The sequence below is a fragment of the Bacillus rossius genome, chromosome 17, assembly GCF_032445375.1.
Source record: "Bacillus rossius redtenbacheri isolate Brsri chromosome 17, Brsri_v3, whole genome shotgun sequence".
NCBI lineage: Eukaryota > Metazoa > Arthropoda > Insecta > Phasmatodea > Bacillidae > Bacillus > Bacillus rossius.
Genome location: NC_086344.1, coordinates 40,018,491 through 40,036,053, shown reverse-complemented (window position 1 = coordinate 40,036,053; position 17,563 = coordinate 40,018,491). Strand labels below are relative to the sequence as shown.

General features: G+C 43.8%; 1 protein-coding gene across 1 annotated transcript; it reads left to right on the top strand.

The window, feature by feature from the left end:
- Positions 1-1,074: 1,074 nt before the first annotated feature.
- Positions 1,075-11,898, top strand: LOC134540666 (autotransporter adhesin BpaC-like). Its single transcript, XM_063383537.1, has 4 exons — positions 1,075-1,091; positions 5,331-6,306; positions 7,456-10,727; positions 11,854-11,898. The coding sequence occupies exons 1-4, from the start codon at positions 1,080-1,082 to the stop codon at positions 11,896-11,898; spliced, it is 4,305 nt and encodes a 1,434-aa protein (XP_063239607.1). The 5' UTR covers positions 1,075-1,079.
- The last annotated feature ends 5,665 nt before the right edge of the window (positions 11,899-17,563 follow it).

Below are 17,563 nucleotides of genomic sequence, written 5' to 3'. Positions count from 1 at the left end.
TCAGGCAGCTGCTCCCTCCCACCCTCGGGCAGCTGCTCTCTCACACCCTTCAGGCAGCTGCTCCCTCCCACCCTTCAGGCAGTTGCTCTCTCCCACCCTTCAGGCAGCTGCTCCCTCCCACCCTTCAGGCAGCTGCTCCCTCCCACCCTTCAGGCAGCTGCTCTCTCACACCCTTCAGGCAGCTGCTCCCTCCCACCCTCGGGCAGCTGCTCTCTCACACCCTTCAGGCAGCTGCTCCCTCCCACCCTTCAGGCAGCTGCTCTCTCCCACCCTTCAGGCAGCTGCTCCCTCCCACCCTTCAGGCAGCTGCTCCCTCCCACCCTCGGGCAGCTGCTCCCTCCCACCCTCGGGCAGCTGCTCTCTCCCACCCTTCAGGCAGCTGCTCTCTCCCACCCTTCAGGCAGCTGCTCCCTCCCACCCTCGGGCAGCTGCTCCCTCCCACCCTCGGGCAGCTGCTCTCTCCCACCCTTCAGGCAGCTGATCTCTCCCACCCTTCAGGCAGCTGCTCCCTCCCACCCTCGGGCAGCTGCTCTCTCCCACCCTTCAGGCAGCTGCTCTCTCCCACCCTTCAGGCAGCTGATCTCTCCCACCCTTCAGGCAGCTGCTCCCTCCCACCCTCGGGCAGCTGCTCTCTCCCACCCTTCAGGCAGCTGCTCTCTCCCACCCTTCAGGCAGCTGATCTCTCCCACCCTTCAGGCAGCTGCTCCCTCCCACCCTTCAGGCAGCTGGACTCTCCTGCCATTCAGGAAGCTATTCCCTTCCCGCCCTTTAGGCAGCTGCTCTCTCTTACCCTAGAGGCAGCGGAGAGCGAGCAGCACAGAGGCCAGATCCACTCACCACGTGCCCCGGGAACAAGGCTTGGCAGGAAATGTCCTCGAGGTGATGTCCTTAGGTTCTGTTGGTGTGGCCTCGATGTGGCCGCTATCGGGTGATATCAGGACATGGCCGGCCCCACGGGACGCCCTGCTCATGATATCAGCTGCATGGCCAACCCCCGCGGTGCTCTGATGTGTGCGGGGCTCAGGGACTACTTAACCCCGACACCTGCTCAACCAGCAGTTCCCCAGCCGAGTGGCGCAATGGTCTGCCAGGTGAGTACTTTTACCTAGCTTCAGTTATACCTCACATAGGCCTACGTTTCATTTAATACATACTGGGCAAGCATCCGTTAATAGCGATGTGATACAATATTTTACTGAAGCAATGTTGCAGAGTCCCCCGACATTTGATATGTCAATATAACAGCGTGCGAATCTGCGGATTAGGTGCAAAAAGGTTTACTTTAGTCGTGATCTTTATTTAGTGTTGGCAGTTACTCTCATGCCTTCAGGTAAATCAATTAAAGTTATTTGAAATAAACGAAATCCTTTGATTTTATACTATTTTACGCTAAATGAGCCAACTATGTTCGGTATTCACTAGAGAAAAGAAACATACTTAATCAATTGGACCTCTAGTTGATCATGCAAACAAACAAAACTAAACAAAGGTTAAGAAAAAAGGAACAAGATACAAGTAAGAAATAACCTGACTTTAACTGAATATTCATATCCATCTAATATCATTAACGCAAGTATTATATGTCTATTTAATACATTATTCAATGATTCAACCCGTTGAATCCGAAATAGTGTTTATTAATGAAAGAAGATTTCTCTACAGCTCGTGTCAGTAAATGACAACTTACTAGGTTCAAGAGAGTAGTTGGTGCCAGATAACTAGCCAAGGCCTAGTTATTACAGTCTTACTTGGAACTCGTTCCTCAAAGTGTGCCCTTGGTAGGACGATGCTAATTCTGGGACAGGGGCCTTGCACACGCGTGGTCATTAGGGCGACTTCTGGTGGAACCCTTGTCCTCGGACTGCATCTGGCGAGGTGAGCTCGAGAACCTCGGCGGGACTCGAACCCAGAGCCTCGTTGATGACGTCTAGTCTGTCTTCGGCGGCGTTTTGTCGTTTCTCGTGGTTAGAACTTCGTCCGTTCGCTCCTGTTAATTTTCAGGCAATATTCTGGCATGGAATATTACTCCAGTTATTCTTTTAGTATCAGTTTCCTTCGTATGATTATGTACCAATGTTAGTTACCATATTATTTTTAGTTATATATGCTTCGGCTTATTTAATCGATTAATCCAGTTGGCTACGTCAAGTCCCGGTAATATAATTTAAATATAATAGTTCTTATGAACTATTCTTCCATGAATATTTCGAATCACCAATGTTGATATTCAATAATATCTTATAACGTATCGCTTCCAAGTCTGCTTCTGACCAAATGTTAGAGAATAATTTCAAGCTGTTGACTGAGAGACAACGACGGGCTTCATCTCTGAAGGCTAATCGAAACTCCTCCTTAAAAACAGCATTTATTCGCCTATTTGGAGACCGTGTACAGCCGCCGACCAATCACATCACTCGAAACTTACTAGCATAAATTATCCTTCTGCCATACAAAACACAAATTACGTTCATTTGCAGCAGTAATATACTCTATGATAAAAATGGGACCATTACGAAGGTTCACAACCGAAAATACTAAACAAAATAATTAAAAATAGTCATTTCTGAATTTATGCTCAAAAGAAACGAGACTTTCTATTGGCCTCATAGTGTAACAGCAAATTCTTGATGAGCAAAGAGTAAACTCTAACTTAATATAAGCTAGACAAGTGAAATAATTAGTGAAGCTTAGAAAAAAACTAAAAACATAACAAAATGCTTCAAAGATATAATAAAGGTGTTAAATTGGTACCAAAAATAGTTGTTCTGTGAAAGAGGTATTTATGCTTCACATTGTATGCCCGAAATTCTTAAATCAATATTCCGTATTGGAAGAACCATTTAAAGAACGCATTATTTTCCATTTTCAATGTACAACCAATATTCTGGAAATGTTCGAAACTTGTAATTAAATGCAAACTAACTATAACTCATGAGCTACCAGTACAGCGTCACAGCATCACCTAGCACATTTAAGGGTCAAGTAAGAATCACGTGACTCTGAGGACCAGTAATAGACGGCCAATGCTTGAGCATGCATTACTTCGTTTACCAGTGGTATCTGAGATGTGTATGTCAGACACGAGTGAAGCTTGACAGATACTCTCATTCTCCACTCTGGCTCAAGCTACTTGGTACAGTCAACACCGAGTGTCTTAGTGTCTCGAACATTCACAAAGTTGTTCACTCTTTCTTGCCGTCTAGATTCTTGAGATTTTTGTCATACAGTCGACCGAACAAGCAAAAATAATTTGCTCGCAGGCAGATGGATGATAGCCAGGATAGGTACCATGTGCTTCTATGTTCTACAGTGTTCAGTTAATAAATAAAGATGTTTGCAGCTTACAGACACTTTTCAAACACGAGACTGTCCATCTACTACTTGAAGTTCTCTGAAGACCTTAGAAGAATAAATTAAAAACACCATCACTACCTTTCGTCATCGACATGGTTCAATAACTGGTCTCCGACTGAGAAAAATAATTTTGATACTTTCGGAGACAGAACATCTATCATAAATAATTTTTTCCGTAACAAATACTAAACGAAGGAATTTAACTGGATGTGACAAAATCAGTCACACTCGTTCATACAAAGATGCAAAGGAAGTTTGAACACACAAAAAATAAAATATAACACGAAATAAGCAGAAATTAATGTAAAGATAACGTGAAGAAAGCAGAAAAGAATATAAAAAACACGAAGTGAGCAGAAAGGAATGTAGAGATACACGAAGCAAGCCGAAATAATATAAATATACCACGAAGCAAGCCGAAATAATATAAATATACCACGAAGCTAGCATAAAGGAATGTAAAGATAACACGCAGTAAGCATAAAAGAATGTAAAGATAACACGGAGTAAGCATAAAAGAATGTAAAGATAACATGATGTAAGCCGAAATAATTTAAAGATACCAGGAAGCTAGTAGAAAGGATTGTAAAGATAACACGGAGTAAGCATAAAAGAATGTAAAGATAGCATGACGTAAGCCGAAATAATTTAAAGATACCACGAAGCTAGCATAAAGGAATGTAAATATAACACGGAGTAAGCATAAAAGAATGTAAAGATAACATGACGTAAGCCGAAATAATTTAAAGATACCACGAAGCTAGCATAAAGGAATGTAAAGATAACACGCAGTAAGCCGAAAGGAATGAAAAAATTTGAATGTCCTGATGAAGCTCAGCCCACAACCAGCAGAGAGCAAACACAAGGCTCCTGGGATCCTGGGCCTCAGTTACAATACTGAGGCACCGAGTGTGTATGCACAAGGGCGACTCCAACGTGCTCGCCAAATGACGAGTCACCTCTAAGCACTGCAGCTGGGATGGACAGGATGGTGAGCTTATGGGTGATGAGTGTGAGTGTTTGATGCCACCCTGTGCACATTGAGTAGCTTTTAAATGCAATGTAACGAGCAAAATCATATGTTCTAATGTTGAAAATACAATTATAATACGACACTAGGAAACAAAGTTTAACGTAATTATGTTTAAAATAATGCCTAGTGAGATAAATCTACGCAATATGTGATTCAGTTATATTTCTGAACGCAAATCACACGTAGTACATGCATCCGCCACTGTTCTGCAATTTGGTGTTATTTACATTTACTTATAAATTATTTAATTATATAAGAAACAAGCGCTATGCTAACTCTTATTTTCGATGTTAACTGTATATTTCGTTTATTTGAAAAATTAAAGGGTGCATTTCAAAGGTCACAATGTGCTTACTGTAATTCGTATTTGTACACAATAAATACCCGGGTCATGTATTTGGAGAAAATGTTGTTGCCAAGAAAGAAAATTTTAATTATGACTTTTTAATGCACGTACATAGTAAACGCACACTAAATTCATGCATTGCATTATTTTTATTTCGAACATAATTTAAAATATTCCCTTTCTGTGGGCAAACATTACTCTCAACACTCCCACATTAGATTTATTTTTATTCTTACACAAAATTTCTAAAAGTTAAGTGACTATTAATTTATGTCAAAATTTAATTTTATTAATTAAAGATTATAAAATTAAATTGGTTGATTTAAAATTATATATAAACAAATAAAAAATTGTTAAGTAAAGTAGTAGACAGAAAGTTCAAAACATGGCACAGATATACATAAATACATTTGAATAATATAAAGTTACAAAAATGTATTTGTCAACCATTATTTATATCACAAATGATATGATATAAGCTGTTTGTTGGGATATGAATATTTGATAAAAAGTTTATTGGTGCAAATAATCCGGTTACCTTATGAGTACTTAAACATAGTCGAGCTCAAACAGCTACATGGCTAACTGCTGCTTCAGGTGAAGCAGAGTCTCGCGACGGCAGTGATTCTGATGGCAGTATGCGGGGTCAGCAGTCTGCTGTATCTGCCCAACCTCACTCTATTGGCACGCCTGAGCCTGCCCTCCTTCACCCAGGACCAGGTCTGCCGTCTAGAGACCTTGCGGCTGAACAACTGGCAGACCAGCGACCCCACCACCTTGAACATCTACTCCACCATCCGCGCCAGGATCACGGCTCTCGGCGAGACAGTATCCGTGCAGACTGTCATACAACTCCTGCTGACATCAGTGTACAGCTCGCAGGTGCGCAGTTGTCCGGCTGTGACCGCTGTCATAGCTCCAGCATCTGTCAACAGTCTAAACAGTGCAGTCAGCAGTCTTCTATCTCTGCCCAACCTCACTCTATTGGCACGCCTGAGCCTGCCCTCCTTCACCCAGGACCAGGTCTGCCGTCTAGAGACCTTGCGGCTGAACAACTGGCAGACCAGCGACCCCACCACCTTGAACATCTACTCCACCATCCGCGCCAGGATCACGGCTCTCGGCGAGACAGTATCCGTGCAGACTGTCATACAACTCCTGCTGACATCAGTGTACAGCTCGCAGGTGCGCAGTTGTCCGGCTGTGACCGCTGTCATAGCTCCAGCGTCTGTCAACAGCCCAACCAGTGGTACCAGTCCATTCAAAGGTACCAATGCAACCATTGCTACCAATGCAACCAGTGCTACCAATGCAACCAGTGCTACCAATGCAACCAATGCTACCAGTCCAACCATTGGAACCAATGCGACCAGTGCTACAAATGCAACAGGCGCTACCAATGTGACCAGTGCTACCAATGCAACAGGCGCTACCAATGCAACCAGCGCTACCAATGCAACCAGTCCAACCATTGGTACCAATGCGACCAGTGCTACCAATGCAACAGGCGCTACCAATGGAACTAGCGCTACCAATGCAACAAGCGCTACCAATTCAACCAGTCCTACCATTGGTACCAATGCGACCAGTGCTACCAATGCAACAGGCGCTACCAATGGAACTACCGCTACCAATGCAACAAGCGCTACCAATGCAACCAGTCCAACCATTGGAACCAATGTGACCAGTGCTACCAATGCAACAGGCGCTACCAATGGAACCAGCGCTACCAATGAAACCAATGCTACGAGTCCAACCATTGGTACCAATGTGACCAGTGCTACCAATGCAACAGGTGCTACCAATGCAACTAGCACTACCAATGCAACCAGCGCTACAAATGCAACCAATGCTACTAGTCCAACCATTGGTACCAATGCGACCAGTGCTACCAATGCAACAGGCGCTACCAATGCAACCAATGCTAACAGTCCAACCATTGGAACCAATGTGAACAGTGCTACCAATGCAACAGGCGCTACCAATGCAACTAGCGCTACCAATGCAACCAGTCCAACCATTGGTACCAATGCGACCAGTGCTACCAATGCAACAGGCGCTACCAATGGAACTAGCGCTACCAATGCAACAAGCGCTACCAATGCAACCAATCCTACCAATGCAACCAGCGCTACCAATGCAACCAATGCTACCAATGCAACCAGTGCTACCAATGCAACCAATGCTAACAGTCCAACCATTGGAACCAATGCGACCAGTGCTACAAATGCAACAGGCGCTACCAATGTGACCAGTGCTACCAATGCAACAGGCGCTACCAATGCAACCAATGCTAACAGTCCAACCATTGGAACCAATGCGACCAGTGCTACAAATGCAACAGGCGCTACCAATGTGACCAGTGCTACCAATGCAACAGGCGCTACCAATGCAACAAGCGCTACCAATGCAACCAATCCTACCAATGCAACCAGCGCTACCAATGCAACCATTGCTACCAGTCCAACCATTGGTACCAATGCGACCAGTGCTACCAATGCAACAGGCGCTACCAATGAAACTAGTGCTACCAATGGAACCAATGCTACTAATGAATACAATGCTACCAGTCCAACCATTGGTACCAATGTGACCAGTGCTACCAATGCAACAGGAGCTACCAATGCAACTAGCACTACCAATGCAAACAGCGCTACAAATGCAACCAATGCTACTAGTCCAACCATTGGTACCAATGCGACCAGCGCTACCAATGCAACAGGCGCTACCAATGCAACCAATGCTAACAGTCCAACCATTGGAACCAATGTGAACAGTGCTACCAATGCAACAGGCGCTACCAATGCAACTAGCGCTACCAATGCAACCAGTCCAACCATTGGTACCAATGCGACCAGTGCTACCAATGCAACAGGCGCTACCAATGTAACTAGCGCTACCAATGCAACAAGCGCTACCAATGCAACCAATCCTACCAATGCAACCAGCGCTACCAATGCAACCAATGCTACCAATGCAACCAGTGCTACCAATGCAACCAATGTTAACAGTCCAACCATTGGAACCAATGCGACCAGTGCTACAAATGCAACAGGCGCTACCAATGTGACCAGTGCTACCAATGCAACAGGCGCTACCAATGCAACCAATGCTAACAGTCCAACCATTGGAACCAATGCGACCAGTGCTACAAATGCAACAGGCGCTACCAATGCAACAAGCGCTACCAATGCAACCAATCCTACCAATGCAACCAGCGCTACCAATGCAACTATTGCTACCAGTCCAACCATTGGTACCAATGCGACCAGTGCTACCAATGCAACAGGCGCTACCAATGAAACTAGTGCTACCAATGGAACCAATGCTACCAATGAATACAATGCTACCAGTCCAACCATTGGTACCAATGTGACCAGTGCTACCAATGCAACAGGAGCTACCAATGCAACTAGCGCTACCAATGCAACCAGCGCTACCAATGCAACCAGCGCTTCCAATGCAACCAATGCTACCAGTCCAACTATTGGTACCAATGCGACCAGTGCTACCAATGCAACAGGCGCTACCAATGGAACCAGCGCTACCAATGAAACCAATGCTACGAGTCCAACCATTGGTACCAATGTGACCAGTGCTACCAATGCAACAGGTGCTACCAATGCAACTAGCACTACCAATGCAACCAGCGCTACAAATGCAACCAATGCTACTAGTCCAACCATTGGTACCAATGCGACCAGTGCTACCAATGCAACAGGCGCTACCAATGGAACCAGCGCTACCAATGAAACCAATGCTACGAGTCCAACCATTGGTACCAATGTGACCAGTGCTACCAATGCAACAGGAGCTACCAATGCAACTAGCGCTACCAATGCAACCAGCGCTACCAATGCAACCAGCGCTTCCAATGCAACCAATGCTACCAGTCCAACTATTGGTACCAATGCGACCAGTGCTACCAATGCAACAGGCGCTACCAATGGAACCAGCGCTACCAATGAAACCAATGCTACGAGTCCAACCATTGGTACCAATGTGACCAGTGCTACCAATGCAACAGGTGCTACCAATGCAACTAGCGCTACCAATGCAACCAGCGCTACCAATGCGACCAATGCTACCAGCCCAACCATTGGCACCAATGTGAACAGTGCTACCAATGCAACAGGCGCTACCAATGCAACTAGCGCTACCAATGCAACCAGCGCTACCAATGTAACCAGCGCTACCAATGTAACCAATGCTACCAGTCCAACCATTGGTACCAATGCGTCCAGTGCTACCAATGCAACAGGCGCTACCAATGGAACTAGCGCTACCAATGCAACCAGCGCTACCAATGCGACCAATGCTACCAGTCCAACCATTGGTACCAATGTGACCAGTGCTACCAATGCAACAGGCGCTACCAATGCAACTAGCGCTACCAATGCAACCAGCGCTACCAATGTAACCAGCGCTACCAATGTAACCAGCGCTACCAATGTAACCAATGCTACCAGTCCAACCATTGGTACCAATGCAACCAGTGCTTCCAATGCTACTAATGCAATAATAGCTTCTAACTCAACCAGTGCAGTCAGCAGTCTCGTATCTCTGCCCAACCTCACTCTATTGGCACGCCTGAGTCTGCCGTCCTTCACCCAGGACCAGGTCTGCCGTCTAGAGACCTTGCGGCTGAACAACTGGCAGACCAGCGACCCCACCACCTTGAACATCTACTCCACCATCCGCGCCAGGATCACGGCTCTCGGCGAGACAGTATCCGTGCAGACTGTCATACAACTCCTGCTGACATCAGTGTACAGCTCGCAGGTGCGCAGTTGTCCGGCTGTGACCGCTGTCATAGCTCCAGCATCTGTCAACAGTCTAAACAGTGCAGTCAGCAGTCTTCTATCTCTGCCCAACCTCACTCTATTGGCACGCCTGAGCCTGCCCTCCTTCACCCAGGACCAGGTCTGCCGTCTAGAGACCTTGCGGCTGAACAACTGGCAGACCAGCGACCCCACCACCTTGAACATCTACTCCACCATCCGCGCCAGGATCACGGCTCTCGGCGAGACAGTATCCGTGCAGACTGTCATACAACTCCTGCTGACATCAGTGTACAGCTCGCAGGTGCGCAGTTGTCCGGCTGTGACCGCTGTCATAGCTCCAGCGTCTGTCAACAGTCTAAACAGTGCAGTCAGCAGTCTTCTATCTCTGCCCAACCTCACTCTATTGGCACGCCTGAGCCTGCCCTCCTTCACCCAGGACCAGGTCTGCCGTCTAGAGACCTTGCGGCTGAACAACTGGCTGACCAGCGACCCCACCACCTTGAACATCTACTCCACCATCCGCGCCAGGATCACGGCTCTCGGCGAGACAGTATCCGTGCAGACTGTCATACAACTCCTGCTGACATCAGTGTACAGCTCGCAGGTGCGCAGTTGTCCGGCTGTGACCGCTGTCATAGCTCCAGCGTCTGTCAACAGTCTAAACAGTGCAGTCAGCAGTCTTCTATCTCTGCCCAACCTCACTCTATTGGCACGCCTGAGCCTGCCCTCCTTCACCCAGGACCAGGTCTGCCGTCTAGAGACCTTGCGGCTGAACAACTGGCTGACCAGCGACCCCACCACCTTGAACATCTACTCCACCATCCGCGCCAGGATCACGGCTCTCGGCGAGACAGTATCCGTGCAGACTGTCATACAACTCCTGCTGACATCAGTGTACAGCTCGCAGGTGCGCAGTTGTCCGGCTGTGACCGCTGTCATAGCTCCAGCGTCTGTCAACAGTCTAAACAGTGCAGTCAGCAGTCTTCTATCTCTGCCCAACCTCACTCTATTGGCACGCCTGAGCCTGCCCTCCTTCACCCAGGACCAGGTCTGCCGTCTAGAGACCTTGCGGCTGAACAACTGGCAGACCAGCGACCCCACCACCTTGAACATCTACTCCACCATCCGCGCCAGGATCACGGCTCTCGGCGAGACAGTATCCGTGCAGACAGTCATACAACTCCTTCTGACATCAGTGTACAGCTCGCAGGTGCGCAGTTGTCCGGCTGTGACCACTATCAGTGGTACCAGTGCACTTGGTGCTACTCGTGCCACAGGGGGATTAAGAGTTGCAGCTGGTGCTTCCCTTGCTGTATAAACCACAGCTGCATCTGGTGATACAACTGGCAGTTGAAAGGCAGCTGCGACTCTAGCTACGGCCGTGATCACTAGAACTACAACTTCTCTTGCCAACGGCCCCACGCCGTGTGTGTAGCTGCATTGTGCACGCATAATGCACCGACTTGCCAACTCAGTGACTCACGTGATTGTGACTTTACAGAAATACACTTTCATAATTAAATGATTTTTAAAATTTTAATTTTATCGGTGTTAAAGAGGTTATTTATAAGATGTATGTATATTGTTACTTTAATTTCTTTGTTAACTTACATAGATATCTGTAATTCAGAGTAATAAACATGTTTTAATTATATTCGTTAGTCTATTTTCATGCATTTTTACGTGAGTTAAAGTAACTCCGTGATTAAAAAATAAATATAAAATAAAACCATTACACAAAATTGAATTTTTTGAAAATCTAAATGAGGTGCATGAGAAAACAAAAATTTTACGTGAAAAAAAGAAATATCAAGATTTGAAATGTTCATCCCAGGGTGGTACCAGCCCAGGGTGATACCAACCTAAGAATAAAGCAGCCCAGGGAGGTACCAGTCAGGGGTGGTGCCAACCGAGGGAGGTACAAACCCAGGGATGTAACAGCCCAGGGAGGTACAAACCCAGGGAGGTTCCTGCCTGGGGAGTTACCAGTCCAGGGAGATATCAACCCGGAGAAGTACCAGCCCTGTGAAATACCATTCCAGTAAGTTATCAGGCCAGAGAGGTATCTGGTCAGAGAGGTACCAGCCCAGGGAGGGACTAGTTCAGGGAGGTACTAGTTCAGGTAGGTACTAGTCAAGAGAGATACCAGACCAGGGAGGTATCATCCCAGGGAAGTATAGCCCTAGAGAGTTACCAGCCCAGGTAGGTACCAGGCCACAAAGGTACCGGGCCGGGGAGGTACCAGGTTACAGCAAGGTGGTGAGGAGAGTGCGTGGGTACTGGCAGATACTTGTGCAGCTCGCTGATTGGTCGCGGAGGTCCTGTGCTTTCGCCAGGCCCCGATACGATGTAACTCTCTGGTGGTGATCCTGGTCGTGTAACAACAGTTTTTGTGAGCATCGGTTAGAGAGAGGCGCGTGAAAACTCTGCTCACGTACTCCACGCAGGCCCATCGAGGCAAGCTTAGATTTTCGGGCGAATCATTTTTCCAGCCCCCTAGCCATTGCTAAATGTACAATTTTTGAGACACCACAATTTAAAAATATCTAAAAACTGTAAACGTTACAGAAGCCATAACTAAAAAATTTACCTGTGCACATCACATCATTTGCATGGTTTCCAGTGAATTGTATTAGCAAGAGACTTGCAATGTCGTCCTATCAGGGTGTACTCATCTGGAATCTCATTCAGACCCCTGTCCCCCCCCCCTTTTTTCCATCATCACTGAGCCTCTCAGTGGGCCTTCGCTCTGACCAACTGTTGCAGAGCTATTTTCCCACCCCCAAGTGTTGCAGAGTGGATTACTACTGACTTATTACTAATGGCGTGTTAATAATCTTCGCAGAAATGAATTTATTTTACCACTTCAACTTAAGGTAATTCATTTGTAACGATTGTCACTTATAAACAAATTTTTGCGGAAACTCCTTACCTAAGAGTGTTCAGAAAAGACAAACTCTTCCGTGAATCCGAATTGAGGCGGTTAGAAGCAAAGGAGTGTAAGTGACAAAATCAAATATTTGGATTTAATTGCATCACATTGTAGTATAATATCCTATTTATTTGGTGGCAAAGGGATATAGGTGTGCGGGCTGACTGATGCTGCCTTCTAGTGACTGTTGGATGTACTACTTAGCAAGATGTGATTTCTCTGTGGAGGCAAAGGGATACAAGTGCACATACACCTCTTTGGCTCCAAACCGTTTTAACATACACTTTAATCTTAGTTTCAAACATCCTTACACAGACACGTGTTCTACATGCGATGTACTTGACAGTAAGATTACACATAGTGTGGATCCTGACATAGTTAATAGCAGCATACTTAACAAGGAACTTCATTTGCGTAGGGCAGAAAAAGCAAGGTCAGCAAAGAGTGATGCTAAACAGCTGGCAAAAGATAGTCCTACCACAACAAAAGCAATATACTTTGATCTTCAAAAAACTTTGCCTAGCCCAGTTTTAACTTGCAATAAAGTATACTATCTGCGGCAACTACGGACATACAACTTTGCTGTACATGATCTTGCTAGTGGACATGCTATAATGTACATGTGGCATGAAGGTCAGGCATCAAGGGGCTCACAAAATTGGTTCATGTTTGCTTAAGTATGTGCAGCAACTACCTCCAACTGTGAAGAATCTCATTGCTTTCAGTGACAATGCAGGGGGACAGAACAAGAACAAAAACATCATTAAGTTCTGGATGTACATCATAAAACACACCTCTCTCGAGACCATTGACCACAAACTCCTATATGGAGTGCGACCAAGATGTTGGTCTCATTGAAAAAAGCAAGAAACATCACCCGTATATTTTTGTTCCCGATGACTGGATGCAGGTTGTGGCACATGCAAGTCGTAAATTCCAAGTAGTACGGATGCCAAACAATGACTTCCTCTCTATAGAATCTATGGATAGAGAAGTCAAAGACAAATTCACAGGTTTTCGCACATTTCAGTGGCTTCATTTTGAAAAAGATAGTCCATACAAGCTGTTTTATAAATCCACCCTCAACGAAGACATGGAGTTTGATTCCATTGATTTATGACGAGCAAAACCAGGGTGCCCAAGCTCAGGAATACAGTTGACTGAACTCTTTTCTTCACCACCTGCCATAACAACAGAGAAATATCAGAATCTGCAGCAGTTACTTCCATTTGTGCCCCCAATTTACCATCCATTCTACACAAATCTCAACCACAAATCAAAAAAATCAGCTTCTGCCTTGCACAGCAAATCTACAGGAAGTAGAACACCATGCACTGCACCTGCTAATGAAGTGGTGTCTTCTGAGGATGATAAGTGGGAGTCAGATTAATGTTTTCTGAGGAGGAAAGTAAAGGAGACTATTTTGTCCGTAAACTAATAATAATGTTTTGGAAAAAAAAGTTTCATTGTCTTATCCATTTGCGTAAATGATAATGTATTGTGCTTGAGATAAACAAAATATTTAAATAACAATAATTGGGCCATGAGAATAATATTGTCGTTCTTGGACTGTTGTTTTTGTGCTGTTGTTGGTGTGCTATAATGTTACTTTGAATATGAACATTGTATGATACATATTGTTTATTTCATTAATATTAGAATATTGGACATAAAAATTGAATGAAATACAGTAGACTCTTGATTATCTATGCTAATGGAGGGGACCGATGCGGCGAATAATCCAAAATCGCGGATAATCCAAAACCATAAAAAAATTGTTTCAACAAATTAAAAACAAATATGTTTTCCAAATGGCCGCCGGATTATCGGGAGTTGACTAGTTGTACTTTATTCTAAACCTGACCTTATTGACAGTCAAAAGGATGACACATTTGGTGACAGAAGGGTGTAAGTGCTAACAAAATATTTAAAAAAAAAACATTACTGACCACAAAATATTGCTCCGGATACATTATTATAGAATAATTAGCTTCATTAGCATCCAATATACATAATTCATAATGTAAATAATTTTATAAATTTTCAAGGAATTTTACATTTGGTCCTAACTTTTAACCTCATTTACTCATTACTAATATTTTGACACTTGCATCCCTTTGCTTCTAACCGCCTCAATTAATGTCTGACTGAATCCCATGAAAAGTAGATTACGGCAAACTGCTATGAAGCCGCGTGCGAAACATGTTGCCAACCAAACAGCGATGACTTCGCCAACCATGTTTTCACTGTGTATAATGCCCATTTTTAAAACTTATCTCGTCGATTTTATATTTAGTCTAAAACACTCACTGATATTTCTTTAAAAGTGGTTTCTGCAATTTTATATTTAAGGTTGCATAACTCATTTAGTAAAATTCACTTTAAGGAAGTATTTAAATATGTTTCCTTCTTATTTTCTATAAAAAAAACGCATGCAGGGTGTTTTAAGTATTTTTCGTGAACGTTCCTTACAATTTTTAAAATTTATATTTCACTAGCTGTTACCCACCTGCTTCACTAGGCAAACATCGGACTTTAGTAATGATTGATTTTTCAACTTTTCTATTCAACAAATTTCATTAAGATGAAATTACGAGGGATACAAAACTATAAACATGTAATAAATACATAAAATCGGTTAAATTAAATCATTTCAAAACATCTCAGTATACAATATTATATGATTTACTATTTTCAGCAAACACGCAAATTGTTAGGCCTTGGTACTCTAGAACTACCTACAGTTGACCTTGTGAGAAAAATGGCGTTCCCAAATGTAGACCAGCTACTTTCTTCACTCGATATTTATTTGAGCATTGGCATCCCTGTGGGTATTATGTCATAAAATGGTAAACGTAGCAATAATAAAGGCAAGTAGACATTAAGCAGCACTTACACAAAAACTAGCTTTTGTGGGCGTTCATTTATTGTCGAACCGAAAACCCTTTCTTTACGCCGTACCAGGTTTTTTGACGTGTAATATTGAAATTTTGCCTCCAACAACGCGCTGATCACACGTTTACAGCTTTATAAAGAATTTGACGCAGAGGTTTATTGACAATGTCATTACATTGGTAGTCATTTCCGAAATTTAATGCAATAATAAACACTTGCAGGGGAAATTATAAATTTGGTTAAGTTAGAGCGTAGTTTATAATTAATGCCTGAAGCTTATGTTACTGGCTGATGCAAATAATTTTTTTTAACTGTCTACCTCAGAGGTAGGTAATTCTTTTTGGCCAGGGAACCCTATTATGGACTTTTCTTTTGGTGGAATTCCATCTCCTTCAAATGAAGTTATTTGACAATAACTGTGCCTGCTTTATATGACATTCGTCCTGACTCACGGATCCACGAGACCTTGCCACTGACCCCTGGGAACATCTGGTCCACCGCATGAAACGAAAACGAGGTAAGGTAACTTCTTAAACAGAAGTTTTACAATCAGATAGTTAATCCATACTAAAAATAGAAAATCGGGTCTGGCTGTGTCATGGACACGGCCGTGTGTTGTACGTGAATACGTGTACGTAACAGGTAATATTGTCTATACAACATACAAAATACGCTATTTTATGTATGTTATAATCATGTTTGAACACTAAGAAGTCCTTCGGGTTTCCATGTTTTGTTTATGATAGCAACTATTTCCGTTCGTCGGGTTCAGAAAATAAATCAAGTAAACAAATAATTACCGTGCTATAACTTTATTAATTATAGGTATGTGATTAAAAAATTACGGCGCAAAAGTTTCGATGTAAGACAAATGTAACTCGCTGAGCATGAAGCCGTGGAATGAGCGGTCTTCAGAGACAGTAGCATTGAAGTCTCCGTCTATCATAGTTGGTGTAGTGATATCAGGCTCGTAATCGGGGATGATTTTAGCGATGTTTTTGGAATATTTTAATAGCAATCGTAACATAAAGAGTTTAATTTCTGCTGACGCTGTGCCCGGATGGAGGTACACACACCCGAGTATGCATTTTAAGATGCCATTAACCGTTACGTCTACTAGACAGACATCACCAGTATTTGCGCCTTTCACTGTCAATGTTAACTCTGTAACAATCAGTGAAGCTATTGATGTTACGATATATGGTGACTCCACCGGCTATACGACTTGATGATGATGATGATTATTATACCGCCACCGATGGTGCAGTTGCAATTTGTCTGCGTTCAGCGGGATTACAATATGATCTCAGATCAAAGCCAGGCACATGCACTGGCATGGAATCTTCCATCCAAGTCTCGCTAATTGCCAAATAATCAGATCGGTTTATGATGGAACCGGTGGAGATGTCTTCTGAAAGCGCGACCAAGCTCTTTGCATTAATGGCGGCGATAAGTGTAAGACAACGCTGGTCAGGAACACTATCACAAAACGTTTTTACTTTGACGACTAGTGTCGGCAACGGATGTTGGGCCAGTCTCTGGTACTCATCTAGTATCTCTCTAACTGTTTTGTGTATGCAATCGATAGATTTTGACGAGAGCTGACGATTGAAACCTAAACGAGCGTCGTAGCTTCTCCGAGTCAAAAGTTACACTAAATGGAAATCTCGAAACGCAGCAAAATTACCTCAAAATGGCGGCGCTTCCCCCTCCACCGCGCGCGATGCGTCACAGTCCTCACTTAGCGTAATGAATTCTTTGATCCTTTAGCTATCCAGTGGTGTAATTCAATTTTGGATGAAGATGATAGATATGTAGCTGCAACACCAAACTGTATCCTCCGATTTTGTTATCATTCGTTTTTTGAATTGCCTCCCACTATGGAAGCAATTTTAAAGACGTATTAGCGTCAAAAAGGCCCTACGCATAACTATTCCAAAAATATCAGTCTTAAACAGTTATGTTATTCTTAAACAGTTATGTTATAAAACGTTTTGCCTATTTATTCAGTAAAAATGTTTGGAATTAAACACATAACCTTTTTAGTGGTAAGATTTTAGCAAAGCTTATAAGTTGTGCGAGCGAAGCCGCAGATAAAGAGCTAGTCAAATATAATCATAATAAAACAATTGAAAGTAATTAAAATGAGCTCATATAAATAACATTCGTTATTATTTGTTCTATAATATTTTGTCCAAGATAGATTCACAATTGTCAAT

Bases quoted from the DNA above. Each gene is read 5' to 3' on its own strand.
- LOC134540666 (XM_063383537.1), top strand. The intron at 6,307-7,455 runs GTACCAATGCGA...CCAATGCAACAG, and splicing joins TTCAACCAGTCCTACCATTG to GCGCTACCAATGCAACCAAT. The intron at 10,728-11,853 runs GTGCGCAGTTGT...TGCTTTCGCCAG, and splicing joins CATCAGTGTACAGCTCGCAG to GCCCCGATACGATGTAACTC.